The sequence below is a fragment of the Labeo rohita genome, chromosome 19, assembly GCF_022985175.1.
Source record: "Labeo rohita strain BAU-BD-2019 chromosome 19, IGBB_LRoh.1.0, whole genome shotgun sequence".
NCBI classification, from domain to species: Eukaryota; Metazoa; Chordata; class Actinopteri; order Cypriniformes; family Cyprinidae; genus Labeo; species Labeo rohita.
In genome coordinates this window covers 38,264,393-38,281,103 of record NC_066887.1, presented here as the reverse complement: position 1 = coordinate 38,281,103, position 16,711 = coordinate 38,264,393, and the positions used below count along the sequence as shown (strand labels likewise).

General features: G+C 47.1%; 1 protein-coding gene across 1 annotated transcript; it reads right to left on the bottom strand.

The window, feature by feature from the left end:
- Positions 1-261: 261 nt before the first annotated feature.
- Positions 262-16,207, bottom strand: LOC127181823 (adhesion G protein-coupled receptor B1). Its single transcript, XM_051136776.1, has 32 exons — positions 15,785-16,207; positions 12,806-13,665; positions 12,041-12,190; positions 11,857-11,952; positions 11,608-11,772; positions 11,354-11,518; positions 11,047-11,211; positions 10,797-10,961; positions 10,608-10,709; positions 10,371-10,477; positions 10,092-10,286; positions 9,939-10,007; positions 9,131-9,239; positions 8,876-9,019; positions 8,713-8,788; positions 8,518-8,620; positions 8,318-8,361; positions 6,250-6,373; positions 5,144-5,247; positions 4,871-4,973; positions 4,630-4,780; positions 4,474-4,543; positions 4,317-4,383; positions 4,148-4,233; positions 3,892-4,063; positions 3,717-3,812; positions 3,593-3,629; positions 2,667-3,301; positions 2,514-2,549; positions 2,317-2,421; positions 2,172-2,222; positions 262-2,085 (listed from the first exon to the last, which is right to left on the bottom strand). The coding sequence occupies exons 2-32, from the start codon at positions 13,515-13,517 to the stop codon at positions 1,888-1,890; spliced, it is 4,602 nt and encodes a 1,533-aa protein (XP_050992733.1). The 5' UTR covers positions 13,518-13,665; positions 15,785-16,207; the 3' UTR covers positions 262-1,887.
- Positions 16,208-16,711: the final 504 nt, after the last annotated feature.

Sequence of the window (16,711 nt, the reverse complement as noted above, 5' to 3'; positions counted from 1 at the left end):
AGCATAACCTGCTACTATAAAAGTTGTAGTATGTGACATTTGTGGTGTCAGTTTCATGTTCAGAGTCACTCATTGGTAGTTTGATGTTTGACAGGCTCAACATGTCAGGCTTAACCAATCACGTGAGTTTGGGGCGGGACTAAGATGTTTGACTGGCCAGTGGAAGGAGGAGGAAACCCAACAGTCACTATTTTTGCAGTTTTGCTTGGTGCCACTTAGAAGTGACTTCTTTAGTCAGGAAAATGAAGAACAAACACTCTATAATTTTAATTTCTTTTGTTTTATTAGAAACGAGACACCTTCACCTATTGTTCTTAAAACTGTACAATCACAAGAGGAAGTGAAATACACAGAGACTCTAGTGCTGGAGATTCAGACAGACATCGGGAACCTCACGCGAACACGGAGACGCGAGGAAGGATATCGGCACGCACACAGAGACGAACAGGTGTATAAAACAAGAGACCGTACAGACGACCGAGGGTTCAGTGTCTCAGCAATATGGAGGAATCAAGTATAAAACTCTAGGGCATTTTCCTGAAGCACAGTCAGATATATCTCTAGGCTATTACTCATATTTTTCTTTCCTGAAAGTTCTTTTAGCAGCAAGACACAACGTCTTGTTTTGTCCTTCTCGTTTAGTAGCTAACATAGTCCGTGAACAGTGTTGTCATAAAGGTATTCTATATGCTCTATAAAGACAATATAAAACTCTGAAAATGGTTAACAAAAATCTGCCAAAATTCTAATGTCAGTCCTGCTTGGGCATCAAGCATCTGTCCTCATATTGCACTGATGCCAGTCTATAGTTTGGCATGACTACTGCTCTGGGAATCTGTCCCGCCGGCACGGCGGAAGTTCACAGTCGGGCAGGAGCCCGTAACGTGTGCTGGGGCTTCGTTCGCAAGGCCGTAGAAAGAGCCGCTGGTGGGAATGGAGGGAACACAGTGGTCTGATCCAATGGAGCGGAGGAGGAAACAACAGCTCGTCCTCAAAGAGTCCAAGGCTACACAGTCACTGCTGCTCCAACTACATTACCCAGAATGCTGAGAGAATGTCAGCCGCTCATGCTGGGATATTTCATCCTGCTGCTGTTTTGGGAACGGATGAACGGTTTCGTACAGTACTTAAAAATAAACCTTGATGAACACAGATATGAAGACAAGAGGAGAAACATCATCGAAATCATAACATGATCATAAGAACAAAGAAATAACATTCATAATAACAACTCGTTACAATAATAACAGAGGAATCATGGAAAGTAAAATGCTCAGCTCTTTATAGTCTTTTTCAAGTTTTCGGTACAATTATTTCCCCAAAGTTTGATGGAAGCGTCCAGAAATGCTTCACGCAAAGCGCTAAAAACAAAGACCACAGCGACGGCAGTACATCTGTGTCCGTTTGGCACAGCTAACAACCTCTCTAGAGGCTCATGGGAGACGTCGGCCTCTTGACCGAAAAGAACGCTCTGGAAGAGGCCACAAAGGGCCAAACTCGAGCAGCCAAGAAAGCGGTCGACCCTCCTGCGGGAAGATTCGCCCATTCCAAAATGGAACTGCGGAAAAATGAAAGGACACAGGCGGGCGTCCACACCACCTCCTGGACCAGATGGAAGCGTGTTGGGAAAAGCTCTCGATGAACCGACCGGAATCTCTCCTCGCACGGAGTTCGGAAAACCTTTCTCCCTGACTGAGGTCAGTGTCATCTTGAGCTGAGAGCTACTTCTGAAGCCGGAGAGACACATATTCAAATGACAGACGGGTACAGCGCTCCCCTCTCGGGTTCCTCTCTACCTCTCTGCCCTCTACATGCTCATCCCTTCATTTCCGCTCTCTTTCCCAAATCAAAAGCAGACCGAGGTGTTCAGGGTTAAACGTGGCGCCCTCACACCTCCGTCTGTAGGTCGATGATATCTTGGCCCACCAGAGGGATGGTCGCTCCGGCCTTCTCCCATTCCACGCCCTGGAGATCCAAAGGAGACGCCTGTAGCGGCTCCATGTCCTTCCTGACCCACGCAGGAGGAGACGCCTGTGATCTGCTCATGCTCTCCCAGGACCGATCCATTGCTCCCTGCTGCTTATCCTGGAAAAAGACACCGGGAACAAAGTTAGAGACCCAGCGAATGAGAAAACGTCCCTAACAGGCGGTTGAGAGATGGAGACACTTACGCTGTGGTTTGTCTTGTCGCTTCCAGCAGAGGAAACGCTCCATCTTACAGACTGCAGAGAGAAGACGACAGCGTTACTCTAAATACCGTTCGTGTCTGCAAACATGGAAAAGTTCCACATATGAGCGTCTAGTTTAGTGGCTCACCTTGCTGTCGGATGCCGGTGACTCTCTGTCCTTCTCGGCGTGATGCACCTTCCTGTTGAGGTCCTGGAACATGTTCTGATGGCGTTTTCGCGTGTGCATGATTTTCTACACGACAGAGAAAGGAACGGTTAAAACCATACTGTCGCAGATTTACATTCATATAACTCTACGGTAGACGCTCCTTAGTGAGTAATTACCTCAAAATCGAGTTCTGCGTAACGAGATTTCTGCCTCTGAGAGAGTAAAAGGAAAGAGCGACAGCAAACTTTAGTTTCACACCCATTGCATAATTCATCACATGCAGTGTTCAACAACGGCACCATCAACTAAGAGGAAGTGGCATCTCTTACCCCTTCGCTGACCTCCAGAGAACTCATGGACAAGGTAGAGATGGTTTCGCTCTTGGACATCATGGAGTTCATGGAGTCGAACGTGTCGCCCAGACTGCTGGTCACGTGACTCTCGCTGGAGATGTTGTGGATGTTCTGAATGGGAGAGTCGCGTTCCGAGTACGATACGCTGACACGGTCGGCGGGGAGAGTTTTGACGGCGTAGGCGGCCTGCGGTTCGGCAAAGGTTCCGCTCAGATGCATAAGACGGGCTTGCGGGAGCTCGGTGCTGATGTTGTACTTGCTGGAGCCGCTGGAGTCATCTTTGGGTTTGGCACGGAGGGTGGAGGTGGTGTTGGGCAGGAGCACGTAACCGCTGCCATCAGGACAGACGCTCTCTGCCTGAGCGAGGGCCAGATCGGCATCCAGTTGCTTGAAGAGTTCGCTGTCGCACACGTACACGGGTTTACCGCAAGACGGGTCGACTCCACGACCTTTCTCTCTCCGCAGGGTGAGCGTGTGGCTAGAGTACTCGGGGACGGGGGGAATGTGGCTCTTTCCACTGGGGTTGGATGGAAGGGTGTGGAAGTTCGGGCCGAGGGGCAGGGGCATCTGTGGAGGGGGCATCTTCTCCTCAGAAGAGCTCTTCATTCCACCTGAGGGGATGCAGAGAGGCAGGTGAGGCATGTGGGAATACAGTCCCCTTGGAGCAAAGCAACTTCACCAAGCCGTCTCTTATCATTACCAAACACCTCAAGTTTTATGTTTCATGGGAGGGGTGTCCAATCCTGCTCCTGGAGGGCCTAATGTCTTGCAAAGTTTAGTTACAGCCAGCTTCCAGCCTTGATTAGCTGATTCAGGTGTTTAATTAGTCTTGGAGCTAAATTCTCCAGGAACAGGTTTGGACACCCCTGCGCTGTGATAATGTGAACTGTTTATATCCTCACCTGGTCGGTTTGCATCAGCGTCCTTCTCAAAGTCAGACTGTAGAAAAAATAAAGATGAGAAATAAGATTTATAAAAGCCGTCATTAGCATGTAAATTCGTGAGAATACTTGCATGTACACTCACCACCAGCTGCGTGTGGCCGTTCTGCAGGGAGCTGCCAGAATCACCGTTCCCATCATCCTTGCGGTCCACGACACGGCATTTCACCGCCTCCTGGACCTGAAACATGCACATTTTTGAGCTCTGGCACACTCAAGCATGTTAAATGCACCTGTGCTTTGACTGTGAGCATACTGACCTCTCTGCGCAGGATGCAGTGCACCATGACAATGATGAATCCCTCTAGAGAATCGAAGACGGCGAAGAGGATCTGGAACAGTGCGGAGCGGCGGTCGGTGATGGCCAAGACTGCAGACATCCAAGTCAGTGCGAGAAGAGGGAGAACCACACAAGAGCTCCACAGCGATGCCCTGCAGGACAGCACATTTAATACACCATGCTCTAGACTCTTTAATGTGACTGGTGTTGGATTGGGTGTGTATAGTATTTCTTACCCAGCCCTCTCTTTCAGCTTAACATCTGTGATGCCGTCCTTGGACACAAGCTTGTTGAAAACCAGAATTCCAATCACCATGTTGACCTGAAAATACACAGAGAGACGTCAGTGAAAGCTCAACACTGCATGCGCTGTCAATCACACAGAGTCCAAGAGCGGCTCCTCACCAGAACGACCGCAGCCGCGGGACCCACAAACGAGTACAAGAGACCGCCTTCGAGAGACAACCAACAGCTGCAGAGAGGCAGAAACACCAGTGTTAAACTCACAAAGACGATGACGGAAAGAGAAAGACAAGCAACCAAAGAGATGGGAAATACTCACTAGTTGACGGTGCCGTAACCTTTGGCTTTGGTGAAGCCGACAGAAACGGCGACGACTAAAGCGGGCAGACCTGAGAGAGAATCCAGAGAGAGTTAAACACCATATCACACGAGACACGCAACGCTCTCCAGAAACAACAGCGGCACACACACTCACCCCATCCCAGACACAAGAAGCGTTTGCGGATGATGCGGTTACGAAGGCGGCCCGTAACGGCCATGTAAGACTGCCACGCCTCCGTCAGGACCCAACAGAAAGAGGACAGGAAGAAGAAATGCAGGAACGCCGCCACCAACGTACACATGACCTGCGTGAGAAACAGAGGAACGAGAGGTGAGCCGCTTGCCATCAGAGCTGACGTGAGCTGCGAATGGTCAACGTCGGGTTTCGGGCTCACCTTGTTGCGTGCTTGCGTCTGACCAATCAGAATGAGGGCGTTGGAGCAGATGATTGACAGACAGAAGTTGATCAGGATCACTGAGCGCTCAGAGCGAATGTATCTGAGAGAAAGAGAGAAAATGCAATTAATGAACAACCGTCCTACCCAGGAGTTTTAAAACTGGGGCTTCCTTGGTCTTTAATAATGAGATTAATGGCTTTTTAGTTTATAATATTGTATGTTTTTTTCATATAAGAGTACACAAATCAAGTGTTATGGCAAGTTTCTTACTTCCACACAGAGACGTAGATGATGATGAGGAGGAGGAGGGTGAGGGACGACACCCCGCATCCCACAATCATCGTAACCGAGGGCAACAGAGACTTATCCATGTTCTGTAAAGAAGAACAGTAACATTAGTATCAGTGCGCGCGCACACACACACACACGGAGATCCCTCTGGACAGAATGACTGGCAGAAACAGGGCAGCTGATGTGAAGGAGACGTGAAGGTGAGCGAGGCGCTCTACATTCCCTCACTGCTGCTCCACATTAGCACATTTAAACGACGGCAGGTGCGTGTGTGTCCTGCAGGTGGACAACTTTCACCTCTGAAATTATTAGTGTTACACACTTCACACTCCTGTGGACACACACCACAGTATGTGTGTGTTATATTATGAGCTGCTTTCCACCTTCATTTGCCCTTGCAGAATGAAACGCATCGTAATAACTCCTCTCAGGAGACACACACACACACTGAAGGCATGTAACAGGTCTTTTAAACCCGTTTGCATTGCGCGACGCGACGCGACGCGTCCAAACAGCGCGCTCCAGTCATGGCGCTTATGCGATCATAAACGGAAGCGTTCTGTTTGGACGCGTCGCGTTGCGTTGCAGTGCAGGGCTGTTTTTTTCTCTCGTTCTGATAACCGAATTACAGCGCGAGGCTGCGGTACGGTTACCATGGCAACTGCTTCTGCACCAAAAAGATCAAAAACAACCATCCCGATCAGACAAACGCATTAAAGCACCGAACAAATACATGAATGAAGAAAGCCGAATCCATCACTGATCGTCAGATTCCTGAAGAGAATTTGATGTCCTGATGAGAAGCGATCGATCGCGACACCGCATCGTCTCCATTAGCTGTCAATCAACCCATCGTTGGATAAAGAATGAACTCACATGAAAGACGATCGCATCTGATCACCCGATGATCGATGATGAATGAGGTTTTGATAAACGTGATAAACGCGATAAACGCTGTTCGGTTAACGGCAGCATCGCTTCATTTTCACTCCACACACACACACACACACACACACACACACACATAGCGATCGGACACACGACGACGACACACACAGACGGTTCGGTGATGATCGGACACTTACCAGATCGGGGTTCGGTCGGGCGATCAGGGCGAACGTGGACAGTCCGTCACACACGCATGTGGTGCTGGAGTCGCGCGACACCGATCTGCAGCCGCGCGCGGACCAGGAGCCGAGCAGAGACGCGCTGCGCGCACACACAAACAAGCGTTAGATACACTGTGAAAAAACCCTGCACACACACACACACTCTCAGCAGCAGAGCAGCTCATCCAGACTCACACTCACTCCAGACCTCAGTACAGTAACGCTCTCAGATGGATCTTTACCATTACCGCGTTATTCATATGCTCCTGCAGGTATTTTCATCATGCTCTCTTATCCAAATGGTTCTTCCTGGTGATTTTATATTGTGCCCAGAACATAATAATATATTTACTGACATCAATGGTTCCACAGAAAACCTTTAACATCAATGGAACCACTAAAGGTTCTTCTGATTATTAAAATGTGACCCTGGACCACAAAACTAGTCATAAGGGTCAAATTTTTGAAATTGAGATTTATACATCTCAAAGCTGAATAAATACGCTTTCTATTGATGTATGGTTGTTAGTACAGGACAATATTTGGCAGAGATTCAACTATTTGAAAATCTGGAATCTGAGGGTGCAAAAAAACAAAAAACAATGCATATTCTTAGCAATGCATATTACTAATCAAAAATGAAGTTGAGATATATTTACAGTAGGAAATTTACAAAATATCTTCATGGAACATGATCTTTACTTAATAACCCAATGATTTTTGCCATAAAAGAAAAAAAAAATTTTTTTGTCCCATACAATGTATTTTTGGTTATTGCTACAAATATACCTGTGCTATTTAAGACTGGTTTTGTGCTCCAGTGTCACAAATGTTCTTTACACTAAGAAAACAGTAGTTCTTGTAAGAACTGATCACTGAAATGTTCTTTGGGAGCTTAAATTGCTTGTTTTAGAGCATCGTTTTGGAAGAGTCTGAAAGGCAGTACTGATGTTGCTTAACTCCAGTGTCATTTGATCTTATTCTATGTTGTTATTATATTACATTGATTATTTTACTGGCATCTTATTTATTTGCTTTCCTTTCTGTCACTATTTATACAGTTGTGTTTGTATTGTGTGTATTTGGCAACACTGCCAACATAGTCCTGATATATTTTTGTATTTCTAACATTAAATGCTCTAATGGCACAGAAACACAACTGTTTAAATATGTGAATCCTGTCTCTCTCTGTCTGTGAGTGAGTGTGTGTGTGTTTGGCACAGGTCTGATGGCAGGTGGTTGAGCTCATGTCCTGTGAGAGAGACAGACTCCTCGATCGCACAATCACACCAGTGTCACAGGAGGAAAATCACATGGAAAAAAAGAGAAATGGATAGCTGTGGCTCTTGATGCTGACTGGTCAATACTGTGCTACCAAAATATGTTCTATGAACGTTTTTCTAACATTCTCAGAATGTTCAAAATGTCCAGTTTTTTTTTTTTTTTTTTAAAGTGGGAATGTTTAGTTTTATCATTCTGCAATGTCATTCCATAAATGATGTATAAACGTTATTAAAGACCGGATTACATTTACATTTACATTTATTCATTTAGCAGACGCTTTTATCCAAAGCGACTTACACTTAAATGTTCTAATAATGTTACTAGAAGAACGTTTGTTCATTACTTTGAGGAAACCTTGCCAAAACATTTTGGAAATGTTTTCTGCAAATACATGACATTAATAGAATATATACTAACAGATGGATGGGGCTCAGAGATACGAACGCTTTGATAAAGTTTCAAGTTTAAAAACAAGAACGAGGATCCCAACTGTGTGTTCAGATGTGTGTGTCTGTGTGAGTGTTTGTGTGGGCAGTGGGATTGTGAAAAGAACCATTGAATTTTTGAATGTTCTGTGAATATTCATGAGGTCATAAGTGATGTGTGTAAGGGGGCGGAGGCTTATTTGCATATGATTAGCGGTTGTCGTGGAGGTGTGGAGATGACACACTGTACCGAGGGCAGAAGAGAGTGTGTGACCTTTAGAACTGCGACAACACACACACACACACACACACAGAATCACAAGCGGTCCACCCACCTCTCGCTCTCGTCCCAGGCGATGCAGGTCTCGTTAACAGTGCCCTGCAGAGAGACAGAGAGAGATGTGAGAGGTCTGGTTAGGGGGAGTCTGATCTGTGTCATATGTCACTTCCTCCTTAGTCTTTAACTGCACACACACGTTCAGAACAGAACGAGCAATGAAGCAGCGTCTGCTCTCTGGTTTCCATGGCGACTCACATTGTGCAGGTGCGGGAAGTCGATCTCGACAGGTGCCGACAGGAAACCAGGATTGGGCTTCACCGTTACCGTGACGACCTTCGAGTTGAGCAGCGTGCTGTTGCTGAGAGAGAACGAGACGATCGATCGATCAGAATCACTCAAGAGTTTTTCTTTAAAATGCAAGCAGAAGCTCTAAAATCAGAAGATTTGTACCTCTGAAAGGACAGGATGGGACCCAGATTTCTGTAGAGAACGATGCCGGTGACAAACCCTGTGCTCTGCTCAGCATCTACACACACATTAATCTGCATTAGACTCATTACACACAAAGCAAACATCAGAATGTGTGCGCGTGCGTGTGCGAGTGCGTGTGTACCTGGCACGTCTAGACTCAGAGCGTTGCGGGACACTGTGACTTTCTCTTCTGAATTGCGGACCCAATCGATCATCCCGCGCCAGCCCTTCAGGGGGAAGGTCACGTCAGAGGTCATGGTTCTGGGACGCTTCTGGATGCTGAGCTCTGAAGGGACGATCAGAAAGCAACGGTCAAACACACACGTATGTGCTGGAGCGTGTGCGCTCACACATCCACCTGTTGCCGTCTCATACTTGTGAGCCTTTTCACACTCACCTAGATTATCTGTGACCTCATAGATGTCCTGGAAATCTCTCATCTGACGTCCAATCATGTCAATGAAGTTCTCAATCAGACTGAAGAATTCCTTGATGTTTGCGCCCATCTGCAGCAGATCAAAACAGCCCTGTTATTGCAAACTAATATAAAATCATCCTCTTTAATTAAAGCTAAATAAATATAAATATTAAATGAAAAACTAAAACAAAACAAAAAAACAGAAATAAAATTTAAATAAAAAGTTGTAAAGTGCTAAACTAAAAGTGGAATTAAATATTAGTAATTATTACTAGTAATAATAATTAGTAGCAGTAAAACTGAAATTAAATATGAATTAAATATAATATATAATATAAATGATATATAATATAGCAAATAATATAAACTATAAATGAAAGTTAAATAGAATAAAAAAGAAACTAATAAAGCACTTAATAAAATGACTAAATCTATAACATAATTAAAAAACTGAAAATAAAAGCTAAATAAAATGTTAATAAATTCTAAAGTAGTATCTAAATAGTTCTAAAATAACATGTTCTATAAACACACACACATAGAGAATGTGACACATAGTTGTTTCTCTGAATGGTCTATGACTGATTCATTAGTGTGTGTTAGAGCTGTTGTGCGTCTCTGACGTGTGTGTGTAGGCGCGTGAGGTGTTGGCGTTGTCTGCTGTCGCAGATTGCCGTGTGGGTGCGCTAGATTTCTCTGCTTCTTTATTTCTCTTTTCATCCTTTTTTTTGGTATGAAGGCACAACGTGCATGTGTGAGGACACATACTTCACACGCACACACTCACCAGTTGAGCTTCGTCCCATTTCTCTTTGTGTGTCTCCTGCAGTAAGTTACTGATGGTGTGAGCGTAATTCTGTGGGTCAAACAAATCAAGGTTATTAGATCAGCGCTTCCATACAGTTTTCCCATCGTCATTATGTGCTTTGGTTTTGCGTACCTCCACATCTGCGTTGCTCAGGCTCATTTTTGACCCTCTGAAAATCTCTGTGCTGTTCCTCAGGACCTCCATCACAGCCAGCAGGTCACCACTATACTTCATGTTGTCGGTCGACGTCATCCTCACTTTAGACAGCACTTCAGACACGCCGTCCACCAGCTGACCGCTCTGAGACTGAGTCATGTGATCACGCATCTGAAAAGAGAAGGACGCTTGAGAATCTGGTTCTGAAGCCTTTATGCCAACACGAAGCACTAGTATGCAGTTGACGGTTCTTACCAGGGTCTGGATGTCCTGGAATTCTTTGGAAATGCACTTGATGTGAGTGGGGTTCTCCCAGAAAGCCAGGCCCACGGCGTCCAGGGTGCATCTGCGGAGGATCAGGCCTGCAGGAGTCGGGGAGAGCAGGGTTAATGCCATCCAGAGGGAAGAACTGTCTGTTTCACTAAAATCAGGCTGTGACCCACATTCGACACAGAAACTAGAGCGCTGGACAAGCGAGATCTCGAATAGTACCTGTGGCATCGGAAGGGCAGGCCACAGCAGCCGTGTCGCCCGCAGGCGTTTTCTTCCACACCACACTGCCGTAGTTCTCTTCTCCGCAGATCTCGTGAGGTTCTGTGAGACGCATATTTATAAGCACTTCAGGAAGCTGCCTCAAAGTTGGTGCATAAATGAAGTAAAACATCTGGTTTGAGCTCTCACCTGGGCACCGCTTCTCATTGCAGTTTCGCAGTTCTGTTTTCTCTCCGTTGCAGGGCTCTCCACCAAAGAAAGGTCCTTCACACACTCTCTGTCTGAGCTGATTGCCTCCACCGCAGGACTTGCTGCAACTGCCCCATGAGCTCCACAACAGCCATCTTCCGTCCACTAGAGGGCGACAAGACACTTGAGTATCTTTCATGCAAACACTTTCACTAGATGCATTAGCAAACATAAGAGAGGAATACTGCACCTGGGCAATCTCTGAGGAAGCAGTTGGTGGTTTCTTGCCATTCTCCTCTGCACTCTGAACCTCCGTACGAGGGGCCGTTACAATCGCGAGTTCTCTGCATCGTTCCATTCGAGCAAGAGGCAGAGCAAGGAGTCCATGCCGACCATTCGTTCCAGTAGCCATCAACTACGGATACGAGAAAGACAGAATAAAGTAATTACTGAACAATTCAACAGTCATCTTTCTTGTTGCAATTGAAAGAATTGTGGTAATAAGGTGAACAGTGCCATCTGGTGTTGAGATCTGGAATAGCAGCCAGTTTACTGACCTGGGCAGACAGCGATGTTGCAGAACTTGGTCTGTTTGACAGGTCCGCGGCAGGGCTCTCCACCGTACTGAGGCTGTTTGCATGTACGGACACGATCGCGGTATCCACGGCCGCATGTAGACGAGCACAAACTCCAGGGAGCCCACTCGTCCCACGCTCCATTCACTGCAAACACAAACACATGGTTAATCAGTCCCTCATTCCATGATCCAGACAAATGAATGAATGCATTGTGTATGTGTGAACTGAAGTACCTGGACAGGCGGCAGTGTTGTTGCAAGGTCGATTCTCTCTCAAAGGGCCGGTGCACTGGGTGCTGTAAGTGGAGGTCATGCAGGAACGAGTGCGAGATTGCAAGCCTTCACCACAACTCACAGAACACACACTCCATGAAGACCACGTGTCCTGCTGGACTTCTTCTGCAGCAAGACAAAAAGGCTGATTTAGCAAAGCACTTTTACCATTACAGACCTTTTTTGAAGTGTTGCAATAGAGACACACACCTTTCTGAGGAGCCTGGTTTGCCATGATGGTGCCATCAGAATCACGCCGCTGGCCGATGATGGAACGCAGACCCTGACTTCTCTGTCGGACTTGACCTGCACAAATCAACACAAACCCTCATGAAAGATCTGACAGCATGCTATGGCATTCACTGCAGTGCGCATTGATGGACGTGGAACTGACCGATGCAAGGCTGAGGGTTGCAGGCCCGTCCCTCCTCCACGACGCCCTCGCAGACACCGTCCTCAGGCTGGCACGCGCGGCTGCGCACCTGGACTCCGCCACCGCACTCGTTACTGCACTCGGACCAGCGGCCCCACCCGCTCCAGCCTTCTGCGAACACATCAAACAGACATGCTTCACATCACTTCTGTTAAGTGCACATGGTGGGTGAGTAATGCTGAAGTGCTGGAGGAGAGGACATTCACTGCGAATGAGTCATGATAATGCTGCTGTCAGTGCTGACATCTGCTGGTCAACTATGGTATCTGCATGCAAACTTCGGGAGCATAATAGAGGCGTCAAATCAGCCTGTCAACTTATTGACAATCGATGTGGCATTGTTTTGTCATAAATGTAGGTTTGATGTCAAAGAGACAGCGGGGCGACAAGTCTCTCAGACAAACAAATGCTTCTGAACCTTTTCTAAACAAAAAGGAGCTTTGAAAGCCAAATGCCAGGACACCACATGATACGACCGTTTGAAAGGGTGAACTGCCTCTAATACCAGAGGCGCTCTTTGGATGTGGTGCCTTCGGAGCCCAGCGGGTTGCTATGACAACCTCAAGCACAGGGCATTGACTGCTTTAGCGGAGGCATGGGGAGCATGGCTATAGAGCAGCTGCTCCCGCAGAACCTGTCGATTTTCTTTTAAGAGTGCATACAATTTTGCCTGTTCTTTACCAACCAAATGAGTTGCTACAGGAACCTCGCATTTCACACACTTACTCATGATCTCGGCGTCGCGGTTGCTGTCTCTAACGTTGGGCGAGCACTTCTCGGTGTAGACTCCGCCCCTGTAACAGCCACCCGTCTTCCTCTTGGGCGGTTCCCAGCACTGGCAGGGGGTCATCATGATGCCGCAGGGGTTTCCGTGGGTACTGGTGGCCAGGCAGTCTTCCAACCACTGACACAGCATCTCGCAGGCTGGCATACTCGGGTTCCTCTTGCCCACGACCAGAAACTCAGCGTTGAACTGGCTACCTTCGTCGTTCCCTTCGTCTTCCTCCACGGCCTCCATACCGAGACGTGGCATCACCTTCCGCACCTGCAGGAACTGTTTGCTGGACTCCAGGTAGGCCACCGCGGAGGAAGCGTCGCACAGTCGTACCACCTCGTCGAAGCTCTCCATGCCCAGGTACGTGCGAGAGGTCTCCAGGAAAGAGTCGAACTGGAAGGTTCGGATCTGTCGTGGGGTGCAGGACTCGGTAGGCTTGGTGATCTTCATGTAGACGGTGTAGCGGCGAGGATCGGGGTTCTGCAGGGTCCAGGAGCACGGCGCTGACGGCAGGGCGGTCTTAGAGGAGAACACGCCGAAGAAACGGCTTTGCTCCAGGGTGGCACAGGTGGCGGATGCCGGGCCGGAGGGAGTAGAGATGCCCGGGGCGAACATCACGCACATACAAGCGCACAGCGCCAACAACACGAACCGCCACTCCATGTTTTCGCTTCAGGAGGACGGGTGGACCCTTTGATAGGAGTTTAGATGATTCAACTGGGCTTCTTTTGATCTGGCAGGGGGTTGATCTTTTTACTACGTTAAATGCGGATGGAGGGTTTGATTCTTCACTAGATTGAAGGGGACATATCTGTGGGGAAGCAAGAAACAGAAGGGATTCAGGGTTAGCACTTGTCAGTCATAGTAGAACAGTCATTGTAATTATCATACTAGAACAGGTCTGCCATCTGAATCATATCTGTAGTTGAGAGCTGTACCCTCCATTAGCATTAGTGTGCATTTGAACGAGCCCAGTCAGAGCGCTGCCGCTAATGCGCACACTGCTATTACACTCAGACTATAATTACAGTGCCCTTCACAGGAATCTCTCTCTGCATCGCTCTCTCGTTCTCTCCTGCCCACGCTTTCACACGTGGCAGAGCCGATTGCGTCAAACTGACGTCCACGAAGACTCAGCTCGCACCCACGAAAGTTCAGCGCTGGAAAGATTCTTACAGCGATAGAGCAGGATATTTCTGCAGGAACACATGCCCCCTCCCTGACAGAATGCAGCGATTGCAGAACTTTCTCTGTGAGTGTCAAAGTCGGACTGTTGCCATAGCTACAGGTGCTCGAGAAACGTGTGGAGCATCTTTGTGCGTTATAAGCCGGACCTCTTTCTCTTTCCAAGCACAGTCCCTCGCTCTTTTATAGAACTTGCCTTGTTTTCTGGCGCGTCACTCTCTTTCGCTCAAAGACGCTCATTCAGGAGCGAGATGAAAGAGAGAGAGCAGCTGTGAGAGGTCCTTCTCTGGGAACCAATGACCCCTCATCTTCATCATCCCCCTCCTCTTTCTGAACTGATAATGTGAGACTGAAAAGCTAAAGCTCAACAGTTGTATAAAATAAAATAAACTGTTGCTCTCTTTTGTTCGCTGTCTTCAGTTACATCACTAATGCAGTTCATGTCTCATTTTCTGCACTCCTTTGAGTTTGAGAAACCGGAAACTATCGGCTCTACAGAAAATGAGAGTACTTCAGCTCTGCCACTCAACCTCTTTCTATAACCCAAATAGGGGGCTGAAATTACCCATTACATCTGTAGTTATGGAAACAGCTGATTTTCCAAAGAGTCAGCAGGAAGCGTATGAGAAAGAGACAGAGAGACAGAGAGACAGTTTATGTGAATCTGTGCAAGTGAAGCCGGTGCGCTCGTTAACCCCTGATGTCCTCTGGCCGCTCTGATCCTGGGATGAATGTTAGATTGTATCTGCTCTGAACAAACACAGACACTTTGTATTTAATCCTGGGAAAGTCTGAGACACACACGGCTCTGCCAAACACACGCGGAGCCATCTGTGAGCTCAGATCTGCTGCTGAGACATCTCAATGTGTGTCTAGTGCTGTCAGAACAATAACACACATCACCATCACCGTGTGCATCAACAAACACACACTTCTTGATAAACAACACTCATTAAAGACATGCACCTGCAGGAGGAATACTTTGCAAAAACATTTCACGAGTTTCTTTATCTGCATGCCAAATGAGTTAAACCGTGCATGCAACACAATCAGCAATCAAGCTGTTTGCAGTGAGATGCGATCAGATTAGAAATAAATTAATTTCTCGCTATGTGCAAACAAATGATTCCGTGAGCGCGCCAAGTTGAGCCGCTCGCTCATGCACGCGCTGCAGACATTATCAGCCGAACTCTGAAACGAGGAGCGAAATTATCAGTGCGCAACAACTTTTCAGTATACACAACATGCAAAGCATGTGAATAGTGACTTATTTTAAAATGCGTTGCAGTTAGAACTTAAGTTGCAGATACTGAAAGCAATAAATGCATGTAGAAATTCTTGTATTGCGTCAATACTTACTAAGTATTTGAGAATATCATGCTTTAATAAGCATAATCTTCTGTTAATAACATAGAACATTTGCAAGAGTACTTTTCACTAAAGCCAGACACAGACTCAATAAAGACAAACACAGCATCAGTTTATAGAAGCGACTGAAGCGTTTCAGCACCGCGGACAGCGGCACAACTTCAGCGAGTGTTGAGAGAGTTTCAGCACCACGGACAGCGACACAACTTCGGCACCATCCATCCATCCATCCATCCATGCACGCATGCATGCAAACTTCCATCCAGACTCGCACCGCACATCATCAGAAAGTTGAGCACCACTGACCAAAGCAAGTTTGCAGACCATCCGCGATCACACACGGATAAAAAAACAAACAGACGGCAAGCTTCAGTTACCTGTTACTGAGTTACTCTAGCGTGTCTAATAAGCGCGCTCCATCCGACAGTCTCAAAGTCTTCCGCGGGAATGCTGGGATGCGGGAACTGGTCAAAACGCGTCCAGACGTCCCGGGCTTGATGTCCAAGTTTCGGTGCACTTCACTTCCACAAGCGCAACGGCACAAAGCGACTCTGACCAAACTCCAGAGAGTTTACTACCAACCTCTTCTAATGCTGCTTCAGCTGCTTCTGTATTCCAGTGAAAGCGAGCGAGCGAGCGAATAACGGGCAAAGAACGAACGCGGAGCTCAAGGAGGCTCGCTTTTCTCGGTCTGCTGCTTTTTCTCCTGTCGCGGTTGGTACTTGTACTCTCGGCTTCGGAGTCTTGCTGCTTGTGGTCTGAAGTGTTTCAGTCGGAGTGGCGTGTGGCCTCCTCGCGCTGCCTTATAAACCCCTCCACCCTGCGTGGATCGCGCGCACCGGTGAATGAGACAGCGCGCGGGGGAGAGTGTGTGTGAGTGTGTGTGCGTGTCTGCGCGTGCGCGAGAGCTGGACACACAGAAAGACGAAGGAAAGCGCCGATGTGCGCACAGACCAACGCAGAACCGGAAAGAGAGACTTCACGGCGCTTTCTCTCACTGACAGTGAGCGTTACATCATTACACCTGTTTGCCCACACTAATCAATACGACTGACACACATTAAACGATCAACAACTCAACAAACGTGTCTGAACTACAACATTACGACACAACACGGCCGTACTTTTATGATGTTTTTACTTGTTTAGTCTTTCCGCTTAAAAATGAGAGTTTAATTAATTGTGAATTTTACTATCATGAGTGAAAATAGATTATACACCACGTTTTCCCGTTTGCATCATAATCATAAACTACTTTATCATTCAAACTGAATTAAACAACCAGAACAAAATTAAAGTAGCAC

Excerpts from the sequence above, each read along its gene's own strand:
- LOC127181823 (XM_051136776.1), bottom strand. The coding sequence starts at position 13,517 with ATGGAGTGGCGGTTCGTGTTGTTGGCGCTGTGCGCTTGTATGTGCGTG. Across the intron at positions 9,240-9,938 it reads AATGGGACGAAGCTCAACTG|ATGGGCGCAAACATCAAGGA; the intron begins GTGAGTGTGTGC and ends GATCTGCTGCAG. Across the intron at positions 2,422-2,513 it reads ACGCAGAACTCGATTTTGAG|AAAATCATGCACACGCGAAA; the intron begins GTAATTACTCAC and ends TCTGTCGTGTAG.